The sequence below is a fragment of the Platalea leucorodia genome (genome assembly GCF_965183815.1).
Source record: "Platalea leucorodia genome assembly, chromosome: 5".
Lineage (NCBI taxonomy): Eukaryota > Metazoa > Chordata > Aves > Pelecaniformes > Threskiornithidae > Platalea > Platalea leucorodia.
Window position 1 is genome coordinate 101,821,584 of NC_138827.1, and position 19,885 is coordinate 101,841,468.

Genomic DNA, 19,885 nt, shown 5'->3' on the forward strand with positions numbered 1-19,885 from the left:
GTTCTGCGGCAATTGTAATTCACGGTTAACAGTGCAATAAGCAATAAAGCTGTAAAAATAACCGAACAACTTGCCTAGTTCAGTTTATTCAAGGAATGTTTGGAAATTAAAACTTAAATGAGAGAGCTTCCTTGCACATTGTAAGTAGTGGATGGAAAGAGATGAGACAAATTGTTCCAGATGATAGTAAGAAAGTAGTATTTTGTGTTTTGTCACTCAAATTTGTGTTAGTTTACTCTTTCCTGTCTAGGAGATCTGCACATAATCTATTTTACATCAGCTAAGCCTGCCATTTGGACTGAAGGCTGGTTTATGCTCAGACCTTAGCCTATAGGAGTATACTGCACTATAGTATAGCCAGTACCTCAGCTGCCCTTCTCGTATTGTAAATGTAGGTGCTTTGTCTGCCAGGTACACTTACGTACAAGCGATTGCTCTGTTGTGGAAAAGATGGGTCCTTCGGGTCTTAAAAAATTTGGGAGGAAAAGAGCTGGAACAAAAACAAAGCTAGAGCTGAAAGCAAGCATGACTTCTGTGGCCTTGCAGCCTATTTAACTGAGTAACTATGATCTCTGCCTGCAGCCCATTGTATATAAAGTTAGTGTGGCGAGTAGGAACCCACAGTGATGGCACTCACAACGTGATCAGTATGAAGTATGTGACCAGCAATAGGGTTTGGGGATTCCTGTGACTGTAAGGGTTTTCAGAATTCAGTTTAAATTAATGTTAACTGAAGAGATCCTTCAGAAACTGGTTAAAACCTTAACATTTAAACCATGGTCCGTATTAGTTGACCGAGCAAGCACATCAGCCTTTCTCACCACGGTCGCTAAATGGAGAGCAGCTCTGGCTTGCGGAATGTCAGGCCGTACTGGAGAGGTTCTCAAAGCCATTCCAGGAAAATCTGAACTTGTCTGGGAACTGCCACACCGTTAAGTTTTGTCACCTTAAAGAGAAGTTGTATTTTAGCATGCTGTGGGATATAAATTGCTTTGCTTATAAGATTTTTTTGAAAAAGGATATGGAAATAGTGTTTCTTTGGTGTTTTAGAATACTATATTTGACAGTAAACCACATCATCTCATGAACCTGATCAAATTTGATCTTAGATTAATGCCACTGTACAAGTAATCAATTTTAAAATACGAAGTGTACATTCATCTTAAGTCCTTTGCTTTGATGGATTTCTTTGGTAGAGAGTTGAGAGCCTAACCATGTGTCTGTTTATTGAAATACTTCCCGAGCATCCTGAAACATTTGACACAGCAGCAGACTATTCCTAGAAATAATTAATATAGGTAATAGCACTTGAGTACAGCATTATATTGAAGTAGGCAAGATGAAGTATATGTGTGCTAACCCTTTCTGGTTTTAGTGCTGTTTGTTGCTCCATAATGTTTTAATACAATATTATTATCAAATATAGGTAAAGTAACTGGGAATATTTGAGTTTACCTTTATGGTTATAGAAAATGCTGTGATTTGGTTGTGCGTGTGTACGTGTACGCTTGTGCGTATACACAATAAATACAGATCCTCATGTGTTGTTTTTAATCTTTGTAGGGTACCTTAGTGCATGTTCAAGCTGCAGAAGCTGTGACTGTTCCAATAAAGAACCATTTCCCCACAAGAGAACAACAAATTTTGGCGCTGCAAACCACCAGTGAATTTGATGTCCTTGTTATAGGCGGAGGAGCAACAGGATGTGGCTGTGCTTTAGATGCAGTCACTAGAGGTAAGGCTTGAAAATTTAATTGCATTCTTATTCTTGGATTACAGGGTTTATAATAAATTTATCAGATTGACTTTTCAAAAGTACTTGGAGATAGAGAAGGTGTACTCTGAATGCCTGGTTATAAAACTTCCTTCTGTTCTCAGAAGCTAAAATGAACTTGGAGATAAAACGTCATTGCCTTTTGTTGTTTCAGCAGAGTCTTTATTGTCTAGGTGCTTGTGTGCAGTTGTCTAGCAAACCTTTTTGCTGGATGCTCTTGGATGGACTTTTCGTTCGCTGTTGCTCCTTACTTGGTGGGTTTATCTGGAGTCACATTTCAGTTGCTTGTGCAGGAGAGCATCTGCAGCAAAGAGACGACAAGACTTGCACAGCACTTTTAGCAGCTCTTGTGAAAGGGCCAAGCATGAACCCTAGATGAGGCACAGTGGCTCTCCAGCTCCTATTTCTTATAACATAAAACATCTACAGCTTCTGCTAATGCATTGTAGCTGCTTAGTATATTGCAGGTTTGCAGAAGTCCGTCTGGATTTTCAGTGGAAGGTACCGGCACCATTCAGTCTGAAGGTGCATACAGTAGATCTGTGCTCGTGTTTCCCGTCTTCTGGGGGATTAGCTGCGTAACTGGTTTAAGAAGCTGCTAGAAGCAGCAGAATTGATGTTAACTTTATACGTAGCCTTAACTTATGGAAAGCTCAAGGTAAAATGAGTTTAAGCTAATGCATTCTACCTGACTTCTGCAGGAGGATGATCCTTGTGGGTCCCTTCCAACTCAGGACATTCTGTGATTCTGTGACAGTCGGTTATTGCCCAGCAGATGTGCAGATGTTGCCCAATAGCTCATGCAGGCGGTCAGACATGTGAAAAACGCAGTTCAGGGGCTGAAAAAGCAGGATGCTAATGCCCACTGTGTCATCCGCCTCGCACAGTAACTGTGAAATTGGCCAGCAGGTTCAATCAAATTAGACAGATCTCAAAGAGAATAAGTCATTTTACAAGTTTAATGAAAATAGATCTTCAGATACAGAGGTGAGAATGCATGGGTACTGTTTCTGCGGGAGAGGCTGTGGCGTCAACTCCTGTTCTATTAAAATGCTACTTTCCCCCAGAATATCATATTTTTGTTTAAAGCGCTATGTAAAAGATCTGTGAGAAAAGCTTGTCTTGGAACATGTTCTCTGTTGCTGTTTTCAGTACAATCAGCCAATGAGAGGGAGAACCAACCTTTCTTAGTGGCTGTGTTTGTAGACCTTGTTTCTGGTTTTGGAACTAAAATGGAAAAAAATAGTGTTAAAAAATAGTAGATAGCCATAAAGTTCTTCAGGTTCCTTAACCCGTAGATATACCTCAGAAATGAGAGGCGAAGCCTGACTCCAGGAGTGTTCTGGAGTTTGATTTGGAAAATACTTGTCCAGAACGTGTGATAATTTTGAAATAGGTAAAGCAGTAAGGTCTGTACTGTTGGCACATACATACAAACTCAAATCTGGTTATTAATTTTTTTCATGTGTTAGTAAAGATAACTTGGGATCTTTTCACTTCTGCCTCTGCTATATTGTGGTAGAAAATGCAGTTGTAAAGCACACAGAAATTATTATAGGTAATCTGTGTTTATCCTTTTACTAGATATTCTGATTATATCAGTAGATTTCTGAACTGTGAAATATTCCTAGGCATTTGGTTAATGAATTGTGTATTGTTGCTGTTCATTCATGGAACTTGCTCTTTTATTATGTTTGCTTCACTTAACAACAAATTTTGCTTTTCATGTGTTTGATATATCTTTGCCAAATTATTTCTGATTGTATCCATTAATCTTCAGTCACATTTGACAAAAATAAATTACTCTGATCTTTGGAAGTTACCAGTAATAATTAGATTTTTTTTTTTTTTTAAGGACATAAAAGTTTTAGGAGACCAATAGATGTTAAAACTTATGTTCACCAACCAGTAACATCAGGCACCCCTCAGAGAGGGCGAAGGAAAGACCCAAGGGATAACTTCTGATGCAGGCGATGCTCTCCTCCCTGGCTGTGCATCCTCATGTTGCTGTTGGTTTTGGTAGCAAGGTCACTGAATTTAATTCACCTTTTGCCTTGCCTGCCTAACTTTACAAGTCTGCCAGCGATGGAGGGGGTCTGTTATGTTGACCTGCGTAAGACAGGTTGTCCTTTCACATATGCTTTATAAGTGAAAGATTGACATGCACTTGTCCTACGGCGCTTATCGTGGCTGGGTTTGCTTACGCTGGGCGTTGGAAGTCAGTGGTGGTTGTCTTGTAGGTATGTGCCAAAGGACGTGGCCAGGCTGTTGCCTGTATCTTATCATTAAAAGGCATCTGTTAATCCTCTGTTCCCGGCAACTTTTCCCTTCACCTGACGTCCATCACGTAACCCGGCGTCAGTCTCCTTCATGAAGACGACGCTGGCACCTCCCTTGTGCAAGGGAGGTAGTGCGGGCAGCGTTGGGCTATACGGCCTCAGAGCGACTTCATGTGAAGCAGCGCGCCTTCACCCGGGGAAAGCTTTTTCCTGGCCTTCGGGGTAACTGGGAACACAGCTGGTGCAACAACCACGCCAGCCTCCTTCCAAGCGTTTGTCAGAACAAGCGTTGGGACGTCCGTTGTAGAGCACGCGTGTTCTGGATGTGCGTGCCCGTCTGGGAGCCGCGGGGTTATCCCGTCCTCGGGCTAGCCACGGCGTCGGTGCCTGCCGCTGTCCGGGAGCACGTGGGCGCCATTTTCACTAAACCTTTTTCTGTAATACTTAGTAATATCTTGTAGCAAACGTTTTGCGCGCGCGCGTGCCCTTTGGGCACGTGATGTGTAAAAGGAGGATGTCTGTGTGCTGTGTGAGCGCTGTAGTATCTGCATAGTAAGCTGTAGAGGAACTTATTTTCCCGTTGCTGCACTTCTAGGTAAGCTACTACATTTTGTATTAAGCCTGAATTATCAAACAATTTCACGTGTATGGCAGAACTACATATATGTGCGTACATCGCGTTCCCTGGGGAGCTCTCCCTGAGCAGCGAGCGTGCCCGTGGCTGGCTCCCCTCTGGTTGGGGCAGACTGCGAGTAAGCAGGCAGAGGTGCCCGCTGTCTGCCTCTCTGGTATGCTGTCTGAACTGTTCGTGGGAGAGGTTTAGAGCTCTCTGCTGCAAAGAGTTAAAAGCATTCGTGAAAATATTCTGTTCCTGCCATGAATACGAACTATAATTTGCTTGAGGGAGCATGGCCCCTATAATGTACTGTAATGCCTTTCTATTGTGAAATATCCAGGTTTTAATGTGCTTCTGTTTAAGTTCGGTTTTGACTTTTCCCTTAGGAAGGAGGCTAAAATTTTTCATTACAATATAGACAGTGCACTACACTTTGAATACAAATTTATCCATGTACAGAGTAATTTTTCTTGTGATTGTCTCTACCCTAGAGAAGTGTCTTTTAATGAATTACATACAAATTGTGTAATTTAAGAAGTTAATTTGGTTTTCTGGTAACACAGGACTAAAAACAGCCCTTCTAGAAAGAGATGATTTCTCATCAGGGACCAGCAGCAGGAGTACTAAATTGATCCATGGTGGAGTGAGATATCTTCAGAAGGCCATCATGAAGTTGGATTTTGAGCAGGTAATTGTTTATGCTGGTTGTTAAGCAAAAATTGCTGGTAGACACTTCCCTATCCCAATTATATCCAAGCCTCCTTTTTATTTTTTCGGTACTTGACTGTTGTGTTCCACAGCCACCGTACCTAGAAAGTGCCATCTCCAGCTAAGCTTCCCAGCCTAGGGAAATCGGTGCTGCTGCCTTTTGCTGAAGTCTTTTATGGGCGATGTAATTGCCGTACCTTGTAGGCTGTGCGTCTTTTGGGGAAGGAAGGCAGAGGCAGGGCTGACTGCAGAATAGAAAGAGCTTCCCACCTGTCATGATCAGAATTTGGGGGAGCGAGTGGTTGTCCTGTTTATTTTGGAACGGGGAAAGAAAATATGGTAAATGAGTGATTCTATATAAATGCTTTTATGTATTCTTGTGTTGGTGGAAGCATGATGTTCTCGTTTTGGGAAATTGATTTGTCTTCTCATTGAAACCTCTCTAACTTTAAAGTAGGTTTTAATCGTTATAATACTGCTACAGAAATGGTGACTTCTCAGGGAAGAAAATATAAAAAACATGCCGTTATCCAGCTGTAGAAATCAACCTTCTTTTTTGCCAAAGAACAACTTCATATTGATTCATATTGATTGATTTGGAGAAGAACACTTCTGCATTTGCAACTCAAAATTAGCATGGGATTTAATTGTGGGAATCGGGACAGAAGCTATACCGTGGGATGAGTTCTAACCCTCCTAAGTGCCTCCTGCCCAGAGTTAGGAGTGACAGGCCTTATTGCGCTTTATGTTCAGATGAAAAATTATTCAACTGACCTGCCAGGACACCAAAATGAAACTAGTGAAACTTAATTTCCTTGGGAAACATTTTCCTTAACTTCTGAATTTCTCAGCAAATCTCGTGTTTTTGAAAGAACAGTAAAAATTATGCGAGGTATTTGCTTTGATCAAGAGTTTCTTATTAAATGTTGCACATGGAGACAAAATTGAGTAACGTGGGATTCGTCTGTACGCTTCTATTTTTCAGTACAAGATGGTGAAAGAAGCACTTGAGGAGCGTGCAAATCTGCTTGAAATTGCTCCTCACCTCTCAGCTCCCTTGCCGATAATGCTACCTGTTTACAAGTAAGCGCTGCTATAATATCTCTCCTTTACCATTGCTTCTGACAAGCAAGCTATTTCCCCGGAGAAGTTTCCAGGTGCCTCTTTCCAAGCATGTCTTTAAACCTGTCACAAGCTTTGTCCTCCAGGAGGTGAGATGTTGCCGTATTGTAGAAGCAGGAAACCCTCTTCGGGCACCAGCCGGTTATCACCGCTGTCTAGGAGCATCTCGGGCTTCAGCTCTTCAGCGCGTTTCGGCTGCCCCGGTGGGGGGAGGAGGGGAGGTCTGCAGCTGGAATGAACTCTCCTTCCCAGGGTGTTATTGCTGTTCTTTCCCGTACGTCTTGTCTTCAGCATGTGCTATCGTAGCGTTCTTAGCAACATGCTGTTTAGTCCTTACAACCACCAGCGTTCAGCGCAGTAATTACGTGCGTTTGCCTTCCACCGTACGTGACAGTTTGGTATGGAGAGAACAGTTTGCTTCTCATATGAGAAAGGGACTTTAAGTGATTTTGGTTAGGTTTTTAGATCTGTAAGAACAGTTACTCACTGTAACAGCCTACTTAGAGCAGTGAGTTTTTGCTGAATGATCTTAATGTATGGCTTTATTCCTGTCTTAGTAGAAGGGGCCTGTAATAGCCGGAGCTCATCTGCGTCAGGGGTCAGCTGTGGTTGTTTGGTCCTGTTTGGGCAGGAGGCCTTGGTCAAGACGGGCGTTTGAGGAACCCTTTCAGCTTGCACATAGAGCCTGGTTCTTCCCTCAACACATAGCTTTAATATCTCACCTTATACTGAAGTACAAAAAGCCAGCTTGTGATCCTAATTGTAGAATAAATAAAGCCTTGAATCTGTTTGACTCACTGCAGTGAGTAGATCAGTTGAAAACAGTAGTGAACAATACATAAGTTCTTGTACATTTACATTCTATTGTGATACTGTATGGTGGTACAAAGTAAAACTGATGTAATACAACACTGTGTTACTTAACATGTTCTATATTCCAATAACAGTGTGTGCATGCGCTTCTGAATTTTTTTTATTTCACTTCATGGGGAATTTTTTTTTTTCCTGCAGATGGTGGCAGCTGCCATACTACTGGTTTGGAATAAAACTATATGACCTTGTGGCTGGAAGTCAGTGTCTGAAAAGTAGTTATGTCCTTAGCAAGTCAAGAGCCTTGGAGCTCTTTCCCATGCTACGCAAAGACGAGCTTGTTGGAGCGATTGTCTACTATGACGGTATGTTGCCTTTCTGTGCTTTCCTTACTACATTCTGCTGTGTTGGGGAGGGGAACACAAGTATGCAACTGTAGATCACGTACCTTGACTTTCTAAAGGGAAGAACAACAGCTTGAAGGATTGAACTTGCATCTTGAGCATTAATTTGGTAGATAAATGACGTTTTTCATGACAGTAACTTACTGGATGTAGGAGAGAATACATTAGTTTTCTTGGCTGTAGGTATAGTGATATGTGAAGACATTCTAGTGTTCTGATGATTCCCTACAACTGTCCAGCTGTGCATGATTTTGCTATACACTTCTCAGACTGAACACTTCTTCTGAGGTATCATAAGTCAAGAAAGTGTGATCATGCCGGTAATGTTAAATGGTTTGCTGTAGCACTTCCACTGTGCAAATAGCTTCAAACCTATCTAGATGACCTGGCTGCTGTGAGGCTGCTGTGTGGTTCTTGCACCGGGTTGGATGAGGCCTGCATCGATTACTTTTTGTATCACCAATAAAATCAGTTGCTCTGCAAAGACAGCGTTCATTGTAATTATAATCAAATACTAAAGATTGCTGTAAGACATGAATGGTTTCTGTCAAAACCCCTTTAAATAAAGGGTTATAAATTCATGAGAGGGAAAAATGCCTCCAGCTTGAGTTATTTAATCTATTGTATCAGCTAGTTTTAGGTATGTTTGTGTATAACACACAAAATCAGTGTCTGAGTGGGAGAAAATACAAATGCTTTCTGCAAGTCTTTTGATGTTGATTCAAAATAGAGTGATGATTTAATGGAACGCATTGCAGTCATCCAGAAACAGCAACTTGCACGTTCAAAAGTGTTCACGTGTATTCACGTTTGGAAGGAGCATCACTCTTGTTTGTAATGTAAGAATGGATAAGCCTTTTTGCCTTGTTCTGTGAAATAAGTCTAGCAGTAAGTCCCTAGCGTGGCTGCACAGCGACGGGTGCCGCAGTGGATCTTCTAAGCAAAGAATTTCTTGACTCTGTCTCTGTCCCTTCAGTCTCTACAGATGAACGAGGCAATCTGAAAACAAAATTGGTGAAGGTTTAGTTGGCTTACTTGACAAATGACTACCTAGAAACTCTGCTTGTCCGGAATATTAACGTTTGTGTTGATGTACACGTGTCTTGATCTTTATCCAAACTGCTCTATCTCAGTGCTTTTCAATGTCATGCACGTTACATCCCCAAACTGTCAGAACTTCACTATTTAAAAAATACTGACCTTGTACAAATTCTAAATGTTGGAAAGTTCACTGCTTAAGTTTGAGTACCAGGGTACACTGTCTTAATTGCTTTCTTGAATATTTTTTTCTTTGCATCAGACTTCTACGCTGTTTCAGGGTGTGTTTTTAGTTAGGTCGGTATTCCCCCTTCTCTAGTCCTCTTCCGCTTCTCTTCCAAGACAGAAAGTTTTGGTAGAACTTTCTTGGTAATGGGGCCAGCTAGGTAATATCAAAATGTCAAGTGTGTTCAGGATAGGGCAAAAAGCCATAGATTCCTTGCAGGCTTGGAGGAGCCCTCCAAAGAATAAATAGGTTAAATACTGATTTACTTCAGTAGTGGTACAGTTCTAGTTAGTTTTTACCTGAAGATGTAGTTTCTGACCTTTTGGCAGCCAGAAAGGTCTTAACACAAAATTGATTATAAAGGTAGTTCTTTTCCCTTTTTAGAACTGCATTTACACTATTCATCAGCTTATCAATAGGGGCTTTTGTACTGGGAAGAAGTGAGAGGGACTCTTGAAACACGCTGCCCTCAGATAGTATTTATGAGGCTTCTGGCAAAAGCACGTGTTGATAATTGCAAGTTGTCTCATACAGAGCCCAGCAGAATGAAAAAAAAAAAAAATTTATATGTTTGTGTGGGAATATATGTGTGTAGGTTCTTATTTGGGACTAGGGTGAGATTTAAGTAAAAATGAAGTCCATCCTTTATCTCTGATGGAGACTGCATCTTTTCTACCGTACTTTTAAGGTCTAGAAGAAATAAGAGGTTATTTAGAAGCAAAATTTGTTATGGGATTATGTGCTATTTTTTGTATACTGTAACAAGAGCTGCTGTAAATAGCATACATAGAAGTAATTCAGATTTATTTTTTCATTATCATAAGCTATTTCTTAGACTGTTTTAAGGGATCCCAGGAGCATGCAAGAAGAACGAAGTGGTTCTCTTAACTGTAATTACACTTCTCATAAGAGCCCTATAACTTGAAATCTATTTATAATCTATTGAGGTTTTTTTCAGATTAAATAGATAGTTTGGATGTATCACAGCTATTTACTACTCCAGCATTCTAAAGATACACATTTAGAAGATAGCCTTAAAATTAGTCTTCAAGTTTCTCGGACGAATAATTATTTTAAACACTGATGCAATAAATGAAAATTCGGCACCAGGCTACCACGTGGCCTTCTAGCGGGAAGCACCTGTGCAGCAGCGCAGCGCGGAGCTGTGTGAACGACTGAGATGGCTCTGGCGGTTTCGTTGCCTTCCCAAGCAATCGGAAACAAACCCACACTCTGCATATTGGAAGCAGAGGAGTGTCAAACAGAAAAAAGGAGGTGTACAAAATATCGAAGAGCCGTTCAGTGGGGAAGGAGGACTGTGTAATCACTCTGCTTATTCATACCGGTTTCGTAAAATCAGGTAGCGGGCAGAGACTGGTACCGATTCTCCTTCAGAGAAGGAGCTGCAGTGCCAGCAGGACTCCGACTGATTTGGTGAGAGAGCTCAAAAAGAGGCTTGAAGTTTTGCTGCCAGTGAAGCTACTTGTTCATGCTAGTATATCTGGCCTTATTTTGCTTTACTTATAAGACTACAGCTTAGTTATCCACATTTTGGTGCAGAATTTAAAGAAATGGTGTTTTGCAGTGGAAAAACTACAAAAGCTCTCAAAGCTCTGCCAAACCTCTGTTTCCTAGAAGAATAAAGTGGTTCTGAAGGGCTAAAGTATCAAATTTGTGAGTTCATAATAGACATTTGGGTGCTTTGAGGCTGCACCTAATCCAGAACAACAACTTTCCAACCACAATGTTAAATCAATTCCTAACGTGCCACATTCCAGAATTAAATTTTGTCTGTGGTGACTCCTCTGTAGGTCAGCCTATGGCCCGGGGTGTAGGTGAGCTCGCGCTGCGTTGTAACACATCCATTATTTTATCGTGATCAATTAACCTGTGTTCTGTCCACAGTAAATTTGTTTGAAGTCATAATGTTTCGGCAAGCACACTTTAGATCTTGTAAATTATTATACTTGAATTTTAATGATACACTTTCATGCCCTAAATCCGGAGGAATGGAGGACAAAAGGGAAAGGTAATTGAACTTAAAGCAGAGAAGGGCATGATAAGATTGAATTAGACTCCTTTTAGTTCTTTCAGAAGGAGTTGTCATAAAATAGAGCATTAAATAATGGTGAAAATATATATATGTCTTAAAGTAGGTCATATCTTCGTCTTCTCTGTCCATCCCTCCTCTGTCTTCCCTAAATAACAAATAAATAAATTGGCCTTTTAAGAGTGGCGTGTCTTAACTGATTCCGTATGTGCAGTTAAATGCAGTTTTATCTTGTTTTCTTGCTCTTCTCTGTTCTTGTCTCTATTGTACTTGCTTTGCATCTGTAGCTGTTAATAGCACGTACTAGCTGCATCTTGCTGTTTGGCACGTTGATCACCACCACCAAAGGGAAGAACTAAAAATATTCGTTGTGTACGTTACGTTTTTCGTTGGTAAAACCACCTGTCCAGTTATGGCTTATTGGTGGCAATGTTCTTTTGCAAAGGAAAGATCAGGAATGCTCTTTGTTTTCTTTTGTAATTGTTGATCAAACTAGTGGCATGTCAAATAATCCATTATTCATGACTATGTTGTGTTCTGAAATGTTTCTGTGGTCGTCTTAATTACATTTTTTAAATTGTTTATACAGGCAAAAAAAAAATGGTACATTATAAATGTTGGAAGTACCAGCAACAGCAAATCACAGACTTGACCAGAGGCTATTCTTGCTCTGTCTCAGCATCAGGAAACCAAAGCATATGTTGGATGTTAGCCTGGGTGTACACAATGTGTCCTATTTATTCAAGGTTTTCTTTGAAGCCACAACTTACAAGTTTGTTTCTTAGGGGTACATGTCAGACTTCATTTAGCATTCGTTGGTATTAGGATACTCCTGAATAGCAAAAAGGCAACATTTTGGGGGAAGAATGTGGCTGCTATCTGAGCAGTGATCTGTCAGTTCCACTTATGTAGCTCAGGGAAAACTGGAGAAGAGGCACTGTGGAGAAGCTAGGCTGAGATCTCCAGATCGTAGGCAGAATTATTTTAAAGCACTTTAAATGGAAGAATTAATCTCCATTTAAATTATACATAGTTCGTTATGTTAAGAACTAGGAAAAACATTAAAGCAGAGATCCAACTGGCCAGAATATTTCCATTTGAAGTGTTTAGAAATTCTAAGTGGCAGAGTTCTTTTTAAGATGCGTTATCTTTCTGTCTCTAGGTGCTTGCAGACTTTTTTGTTAACGTATTTTGCCTTGCAAGATGAGCCTTTAGGTGTATAAGGAAAATTTGTATTCTGGAATCGGTCATGAAATTAAGATTTTAGTGCTTTGTTGACCCTGCTCTTTGAATTTACTGCTATTTTCTGAAAGCAGGAATTAACACGTACTACTTCTGCGACTGTTTTGCCACACCCAGGTATTTGATGGTTTAATGTCTTGTTCTGCAAATTTCCATATACTTGCTGTGATGTAAGTAATTGTTCTTTATTTTTTTGCATTCTCAGTATTTTTGTATATATTCTCTCCTGGAAGATTTAATATGGAGGTTATTTAAAGGTAGAAAAAGAGGCTTTGGCAGAGGATTTAGCTTTCCTTGTTTACAGCAAACCCCATGAGAAATCCTTCCCGGGCACACATGCACACACACAGACACACATACACACAAAAATCAATGCAAAAGAGTAGGGCATTCATTAAGCTGTCAAAAATTGAATAAATGCTTTTTTTTATTTAGGCTCTTGTAGCTATTTTTCCTAGTATTTGAGTGTGTCCTGAATTATGAAATGTTATAGCTTTATAATTCATATTTGACAAATTAATATTTTGAGAATGTTGAGCTGTAATAGGGGTATTACCCTGTTACAGGTGCAGACAACTGTACGACTTTTTTTTCCTTCCCTGGACGTAAAAACTCTCTGACAGTTTGTCACTAAAAAGACTTTCTGTAGGTGACATACACGGCTAACTGTATTTCGTGGTATTTCAAAATTGAAGCCGGATGAATGAAAGAAGCCTCGCAGGCACACTAACTGGAGGTATAACCTGGAAAACACTACGCCTATTCTCCGTATCCCCTCGCTTTCAAATCCATTTCGCCCCATGTTCTATATAATAGAGTTGTATGTGAAATCCTGAAGAAAACCGGCAGCCTGCTAGGAGAGGGCTTGTAAAGGCAATGCCGGCTGCCTCTAGTGGAACGCGTGGAAAATGAAAGGCGAGTCTCCGGCCGAACCCGTGGAAGCGATAGTGTTTTTCCGTGCCGCTGTTAGTATAAACACTAGTGGGGATCCGTTCCCAACGGTGCTTCCCAGTTCTCCCACAAAATCCGTCGGGTCCCCGCTTGCAGTGCCTCTCAGCGCAGCGGCTCGAGTCGCGCCGTGCTTTATCCGTCGGAGCTTTTTGATCGTTTTCAAAAGGGGTAAAATCGATAGCCTAAAATGGCTTGCATCTTTAACCCAGTTTTGCCCCTGTCAAAGGGCGCAGCCGCGCGAGCGTCCCCGCCGGAGCGGCCGTGTGCTCCGAACAAAAGGGCCGCGCATCCGCCGCCCTCTCCTTCCTTTTGCTGGAGGCGTCCTTCCCAAAAGCATGCGGACGATAACCGCGTCTCCTGCTGTACCTGTAACAATTTAATTGTGTAAGTCAGCCCAGTCAAGCATCCCCAGCTCATGACTGGGAGACATGAAATTCATTGTCATTATTGTCCCTGTCATTTTGGATCATTATATCCTGCTGCAGAATTTTCCTCACTCCAGTGCTTTCTTACCTCCAGGAAGCAGGGATTATGGCTGAGGTTGGGGTGGGGGCAGGACTGTGAACTACATTTACCTCAGGGGAGCCACAGATTAAATTGGCTTTGCTCTCTGACTTGCTGGATTCGTCTGTTTGTACGCTGTGGGTTTAAGGTTGGAAATGATGAATATTCTAGTGAATTCTGTGCCTCTCTCTTTTCTTTTTTTAATGCTCGTATAAGCAAAGGATGGGTTTTGTGTCCCTTAAGAAGTGAACGGGGAATAATTCTTCAGATCATGTTACCTAAAAGATTTAAGATTATTCCTGAGCAAAACGACATTATTTGCACGTTGTGCCACAAACATCTGAGCGTTCCCCAGCGTGTCGTGGCTTTTAGGGGAAAGACTCCACCGGAGCATGTAACTCTGCTGTAATTTATATGTGTGCATTTTATGTGAACTTAATAGTCGGTCATTAGTTAATATGTACACTGTTCCACATTGTAGGTATGATTAGATGTATGTTGAAGGCAAACGGATTATGGGATGCCTGTACACCTTGCTGCTCCGTCCCCTGCTCCAGCGGCTGTCCCCGTGCCGTTCGGCGTGCGGGGCTGGAGCAGCCCCGATCCTTGGGAAGGGCTGGGGAGGTGCACGTTGCTCATCTTCCTCACCGCGCTCCTCCTCTCCCATCAGCAGGGTTCCCCTCGCCCCGCACCTCCTGGCCTCTTTCTGTGTCCGTTCACGCGCTGGGTTTCTCTCGGTTCAGGGGACGGTGGTCAGGTAAAATGCTGCTGCTTGACTTTCCCATCGGATGGGGTGGGTCCCTCCGTCAGCGGCAGCCCTGCTGGCAGCTGCTGCAGCGTGCAAAGCAAAGCTTGCCCCAAATGTAAGCTGTTAGCGCGAGCGTTGGGAGTGCTAGTCAGCTCTTACGCCACGCGGGCACGCAACGAGCTGTGTTGACATCATCGCGCTTCTGCCGGGCGCGGTGGCACGGCCGCAGCAGGCCTGCCGTGACAGTCGTTCACGGTGACATTTTAGCGCAGTTTCCATAAACTGACAGTGACAATGTTTAGTTTCATTTTAACACTGTGCTTTTACTTACACTGACATTGCAATGTGATTGTAGTGACAAGTTGAAGGCTGATACAAAAGAAGTGGGAAACAACATAATTATAAAGCAGTAGCACAGAACAATAATTCCAAATTTTGTCTCTCACTTGATGTGCCTGGATATTGTGGCTTATTTTTTGTATGCAGATATCTTAGTTTCAATGAGAGTTTTAGTTTCTGTACCGTAACTGGCAGTAGACTTGATTAGACAGACATTCTCAGGGTATTGTGATTTTTTTTATTTTTTGATTATTTTTTTTTTTTTTAGAAAGCTTTTATGGGCTTCCTGACTCTTGCTTATGTTGTGCATTTGTTTATAACTCTGTAAGTTGGAATGTAGCGTACTTTCATTTCCTAATCTTCGTTGTGATCTTGTTTGTTTTTATCCATACGCGCAGTTTGCTTGGCCACAGATTCCTCCATTCCTTTAATCTCGCCTTATGAAAATAATCATGAATTGCTTAAGTTCCCTAAGCCTGTCTTGTAGGACAGCGCTTGCGTTGCATCTTGGGTGGCCTCTCAGCGCTCTCGAGCTGGGTGGGTTAGGGTTTGGTAAACGTGGCTGCTGTTGGGCAGTGGGCATTAGTCCTTCGTCCTTCCAGGCCCTCGAGGAGTGAACCCAGAAGCCGATGGCTGCCTCGTCACCTCCGTCGCTCACAGGAATAGAGAAGTTTGCTTCTTGTGGTCTAAGCTGGTGCAAAAGGAAGCAAGGATGTATTTAAAATGACTGCTACTGGGTTGTTTAGATTTGACGTGTCAAATCCGAGTTTGAATCTGTTAGAATACACTTACCTGTGAGAAGGCCAGACTCGAGGCCTTCCTTTCCATTAAAGCTCCTACAGAGCGAGGGCTGAAAATATCTGCATCTTAGGGCAGATCTTAAAGAACTAAAGTATGTGAGGGGTGTGTGGTTTTTTCCAGTGCAAAGTGCGTATTTAGATGCGTATCATTCTTCCCACCTGGCTGGGCCGTATTTCAGCAGCACAGATAAGACAGCAGAAAGCAGAATTCAAATCATACGTGGTTTGTGTGAGGAGTATTAACAGCCTGGTGCGATATTGCTGTGTTGTTCTATGTGGGTGTGATGGAACCGATGCAACTGAGTCAGAGCGCTCTTCCCTCCGCAGCGGTCCAAGAAGAAGTGCGTGCATGCTACGTATCCTAGAAAGTCTGCTAGTTTTCAGCGAATTTTTGACTTAAGTTTCCTGTGATTCAGAGAGCAAGAAATAGTTCAGGTCTGAGGGCACTTGTAATGACTTGTGACTCACGAGTCAAATTTGATGTTTACCTCTGAACTTGCTCTGCTTATGTTTGGGGAAGAGAACTTGCTGGGTTCTTTCTCAGAGAAGCCTGGAACAATTTTGAGTCACTCCAGCTGATTCATAATGCCTAAACTTGGAAATAACTGGTTTCTGTATGCACAACAGATGTTGAGTTCCTGTTTTAATGCTTGTAATAAAACTGTTCATGCAATTAAGCACTTGTTTAAAAATTAGAGGGTGCGGGCAGTCCTGGTAACTTAGTTAAGTGTATAATTACTGCTCATCACCCTTAAATTCGGTAAGGTTTTGGTAAGGTTTGTATATACACAGCAAGAAAACTTTCATGTATGTGAAATAAATGACTTGATTTCATGCACTGCTTTTCTTTACTATGCGCATGCAATCACCTAGTGCAAGGCTGTTGTACGAGTATAATGTATAGGTACAGAAATATATTTTGGAAAAGTGCTTTTGGGGAGAATGGGCGTCACTGTTGTGGTGATCCAGTAACGTCCTGATGGCGATGCTGGGTGCCGGGCTTTGGGTACGTTCCAGACCCAAGGCAGGGCCTCCTGAGCTGCGGTTCAGTGTTCTGGTTCAGTAAGTGGCGCTCCCTGGGACCGGTAAAGGCGTAACATACCCGCAAGAGACTAATTTGGAAATATTTGTTTGCCTTTATCCCCTCAGCTTTTTAAAAGAAAACAAAAAAACCCCATACTTATTTGTATGGCTGCATTATGTAGGGATATAAAATTGTGACCATACTGTGGGCCTAGTTCTCTCATTCAAATATTTAATGTATTTTTCCTTTCAAAAGAAGCCTGGTAGGTGGTTCTATGGAAGGATTTGCCCTCTTGAGAAAGTTCATTAAGACTGTCAGATAGCTTCTTGCATGGCTAATTTCCAACTCTCCATTAAACTTGACCTCCACAGCAATAACTAGATATGCCTAATCAGAAAAGACTGTAAATTGAGAAAAGGTGAGAAGGCTTTCATGTCTGTTGCAGGGACCAACCTGTTCTTTAAAGCAAGAAGTTTGCAAAACCACGCGTTACAGCTATGCTGTTGGAGTATGAGCCAAAGCGCATTGGGGGCACCTGCCGCAACGCTTGCGAGCATCGTTACGTGACTAATTGTCATGCAGCAGGTATACTCAGTAACAAAGTGTTAGTGCTTAGCATAAAAAGGTTAACATGAACAAAAGTCACCCTCTTAGGATTAAAGGAGCTTCTGGCTTCTTAAAAAAAAAAAAAAAAAAAAATACCATCACTGGCTACTGTGTGCTGTTTATCTTCAACGGACTAGAGTTGCAGAGGAGAAAGCAGGAATTGGTATAAAAGTAATAGGTGACGGAGAGTGACACGGGACGGAACACACCAGCGCTACCAGAGCGCCTTGTTAACACTGCAGTTTTCACACAGCTCTACTGAATCAGTCCCAAACAAATTTCTACACTCTGTGGGCTTTGTTACCACTACTGGCTATGGTTCAGCGCTGATAAAAATAAAATTGAATGTACACTGTGTGCACTCTGTGGGAGGATTCTTTTAGTGCCAACGGAAGCATTGTCTGTTCGTCTTTGAAGAAATACAACATTTGCTACTAAGGAATGAAAATAGAACTTTCCTAAATTACACAAAAAAAAGAAATTATAAACCAAATGGCATCACTGTTGGTCTTAACATGATGTAGGACACACTTACACAAAATGTCTTCACGCACTAAATGCCTTCAGCAGTATGCCTTCTAAGAATAAGAGGGGTTTTTTTAAGAGGATTCAGTGTTGATTTAATGAAAGCATTTGGGCCAGTGTTTTGTTAAAAGCTAGGTTGACTACCCTTAATAAAAATTAAAGTGTCACTCCGTTGTTACTGTATTACAAGCAGATGACAATAGTGAATAATGAGATGGATGATTCTTTCAGTTTTTCCTGCTAAAAATAAAGGATTTAAACATCCTCTTATGTTCGAGAGGTGTCATGGGAGGAGTTGCAGAGCAAACTCGGCATGTTCCATCCGTTGGCTCTCGGATGCATCTTCCAAAGATGCCGAGGTATGGCTGCGTTTCGCGCCACCGCTGAGATGCATCCAGCTGACAACCGACACGCACACAACCACCAGCCCTCGGGCGGCAGGGCTGCAGCAGCCGTGGCCTCTCCGGGGCAGGGTGTTTGTGAACATCTGTTCTTGGTGAATGCCATCATTATAATTTCACTGTATTGCCTGCAGGTTAGTTATGAGATCTTCCAGAGCTTACTCATTTATGGAAAAGGATGCCAAATGAGTTGGGCTTAGCCATTCTGTTGTTGTAACTTTTTAGCTTACAACATTTGGGAAAAAACCCATGATATCATAGAGGGGTTATCTCTGGTAGCAAGGGGGAGTAAATGTTTTCTTTGTTTTGCTCTGGAGCACCAGTGGCGGCTGCGAAGGACAGCGGGTGCAGAGCTAGCTTAAGCAGGTAATCCAGGGCCTCCCAGAGAAGCTTTTGGGTACCTTGCCGTTTATCTCACAACTAAATCTGCCTTGGGTTTTCTGGGCATCTTCTGAGCAGGGTAATGGTACTCATGTCAACAAAGCTTTACACCTCTGCTCCGGAGGAGGTGAAGCTTGGAGCGCTTGTATCTCGGGTGTGGAGGATCTCTGGATCTTACCCGGGGAGAACGGCGCTTACCCTGAAAGCTGAAGAGGTTGAGATGCAGAATCTTGGCGTCATCCTTCCGTTTCCCGCTAGAGTGGCAAGAATCATCCAAGTACCAGGACACATACCTATCTCTTGGAAGTAAACTTCCCTGATTCTAAACTCGCACACGTGTAAATAGCTAGTTTTACTTTAATCAGCAGAAAATATGCTTAGTCAGCTGTGAAGGGTGCTGCAGTAAGAACTGATCTGGCTACAGTACCTTTACAATGGGGGGTGTGCATGGAGGAGCAGCAACCACTTCTTCAGACATCAAGAATAAAATATAATTGCATATAAAGTGTAGGATTTTAATGTAATTGTCTGGGGGAAAATGTGCACTTGTGAGTTGGAGGGCTTTTAAAGGGAGGGGGAAAAAAAAAGCTGTTCCTGAGTATAAAAACGATTGTAGTGTGACCTGATGTCTACCAAACTGTTGCAGTATTATTCTCCACAGATGATAAATTTCTGAGCCGGTAAGTCACTCTTCATTTCTTTCAAATCTAGACCTCTACAGATCTCTGCTGTTCATACATGAAATACTCTAGGACTCCACGCTGTAGATCCCATCAATCTGAAGGCAGTGGGTTTTTCTAGATGTGTAGTTAATCAGGAACTGGTTATTTCCCAGTCCTCTTCCTGCAAATACATTACATAGGCACTCGGAGTTCCTTGTGGACAGCTGAGAATTGAGTAATAGCAAGGGGTTTCTTGCATCAGAATAATGATGAGGGAAAAATGGATGAGTTTCAGAAAAAGCGTGAAAATGTTGTCTTGAACGCAGCAGTCCAAATCCTGAAACGCACTGAGCGTGTCCTTAGCTCGCTGACACGGTGAGCATTAGGAGTTTCAACAAAATGCTGAGCCGCTCTTGGATTTGGGGCTTAATAAACAACTGTTACTTGGATGTTTGTTCTTTTTAGAAATTACACCGGTTTCCACGTTATTTATTCTGCCGATTGGCTTCTCTGGATCGCTTTTGGTCTGGACAAGTAAGTCACAAAACTGGGAAGAGGCAAGCTTGCAAAATTTAAACAGTCAGACTTCCCATAGACCAAAGCTGGTGTTGCTGACGCTGTAACTCGTGCTGCTGTTGTGCGATGGATCCGCACCCTCTGCCAGCCAGAGAAAAG

General features: G+C 42.1%; 1 protein-coding gene across 4 annotated transcripts in view; it reads left to right on the forward strand.

Moving 5' to 3' along the window:
- The window catches only part of GPD2 (glycerol-3-phosphate dehydrogenase 2), a 62,041-nt gene that overhangs the window by 20,819 nt on the left and 21,337 nt on the right, over nt 1–19,885 (forward strand). For all 4 annotated transcript variants that reach the window (XR_014228257.1, XM_082312788.1, XM_082312789.1 and 1 more), the window contains 4 exons: nt 1,564–1,735; nt 5,233–5,357; nt 6,363–6,460; nt 7,511–7,674. Coding sequence is in view for 3 of the 4 variants with exons in the window: in XM_082312788.1 (XP_082168914.1) it covers nt 1,564–1,735; nt 5,233–5,357; nt 6,363–6,460; nt 7,511–7,674 (559 nt within the window). In the remaining variant the exon portion in view is untranslated. The remainder of the gene's footprint in view (nt 1–1,563; nt 1,736–5,232; nt 5,358–6,362; nt 6,461–7,510; nt 7,675–19,885) is intronic.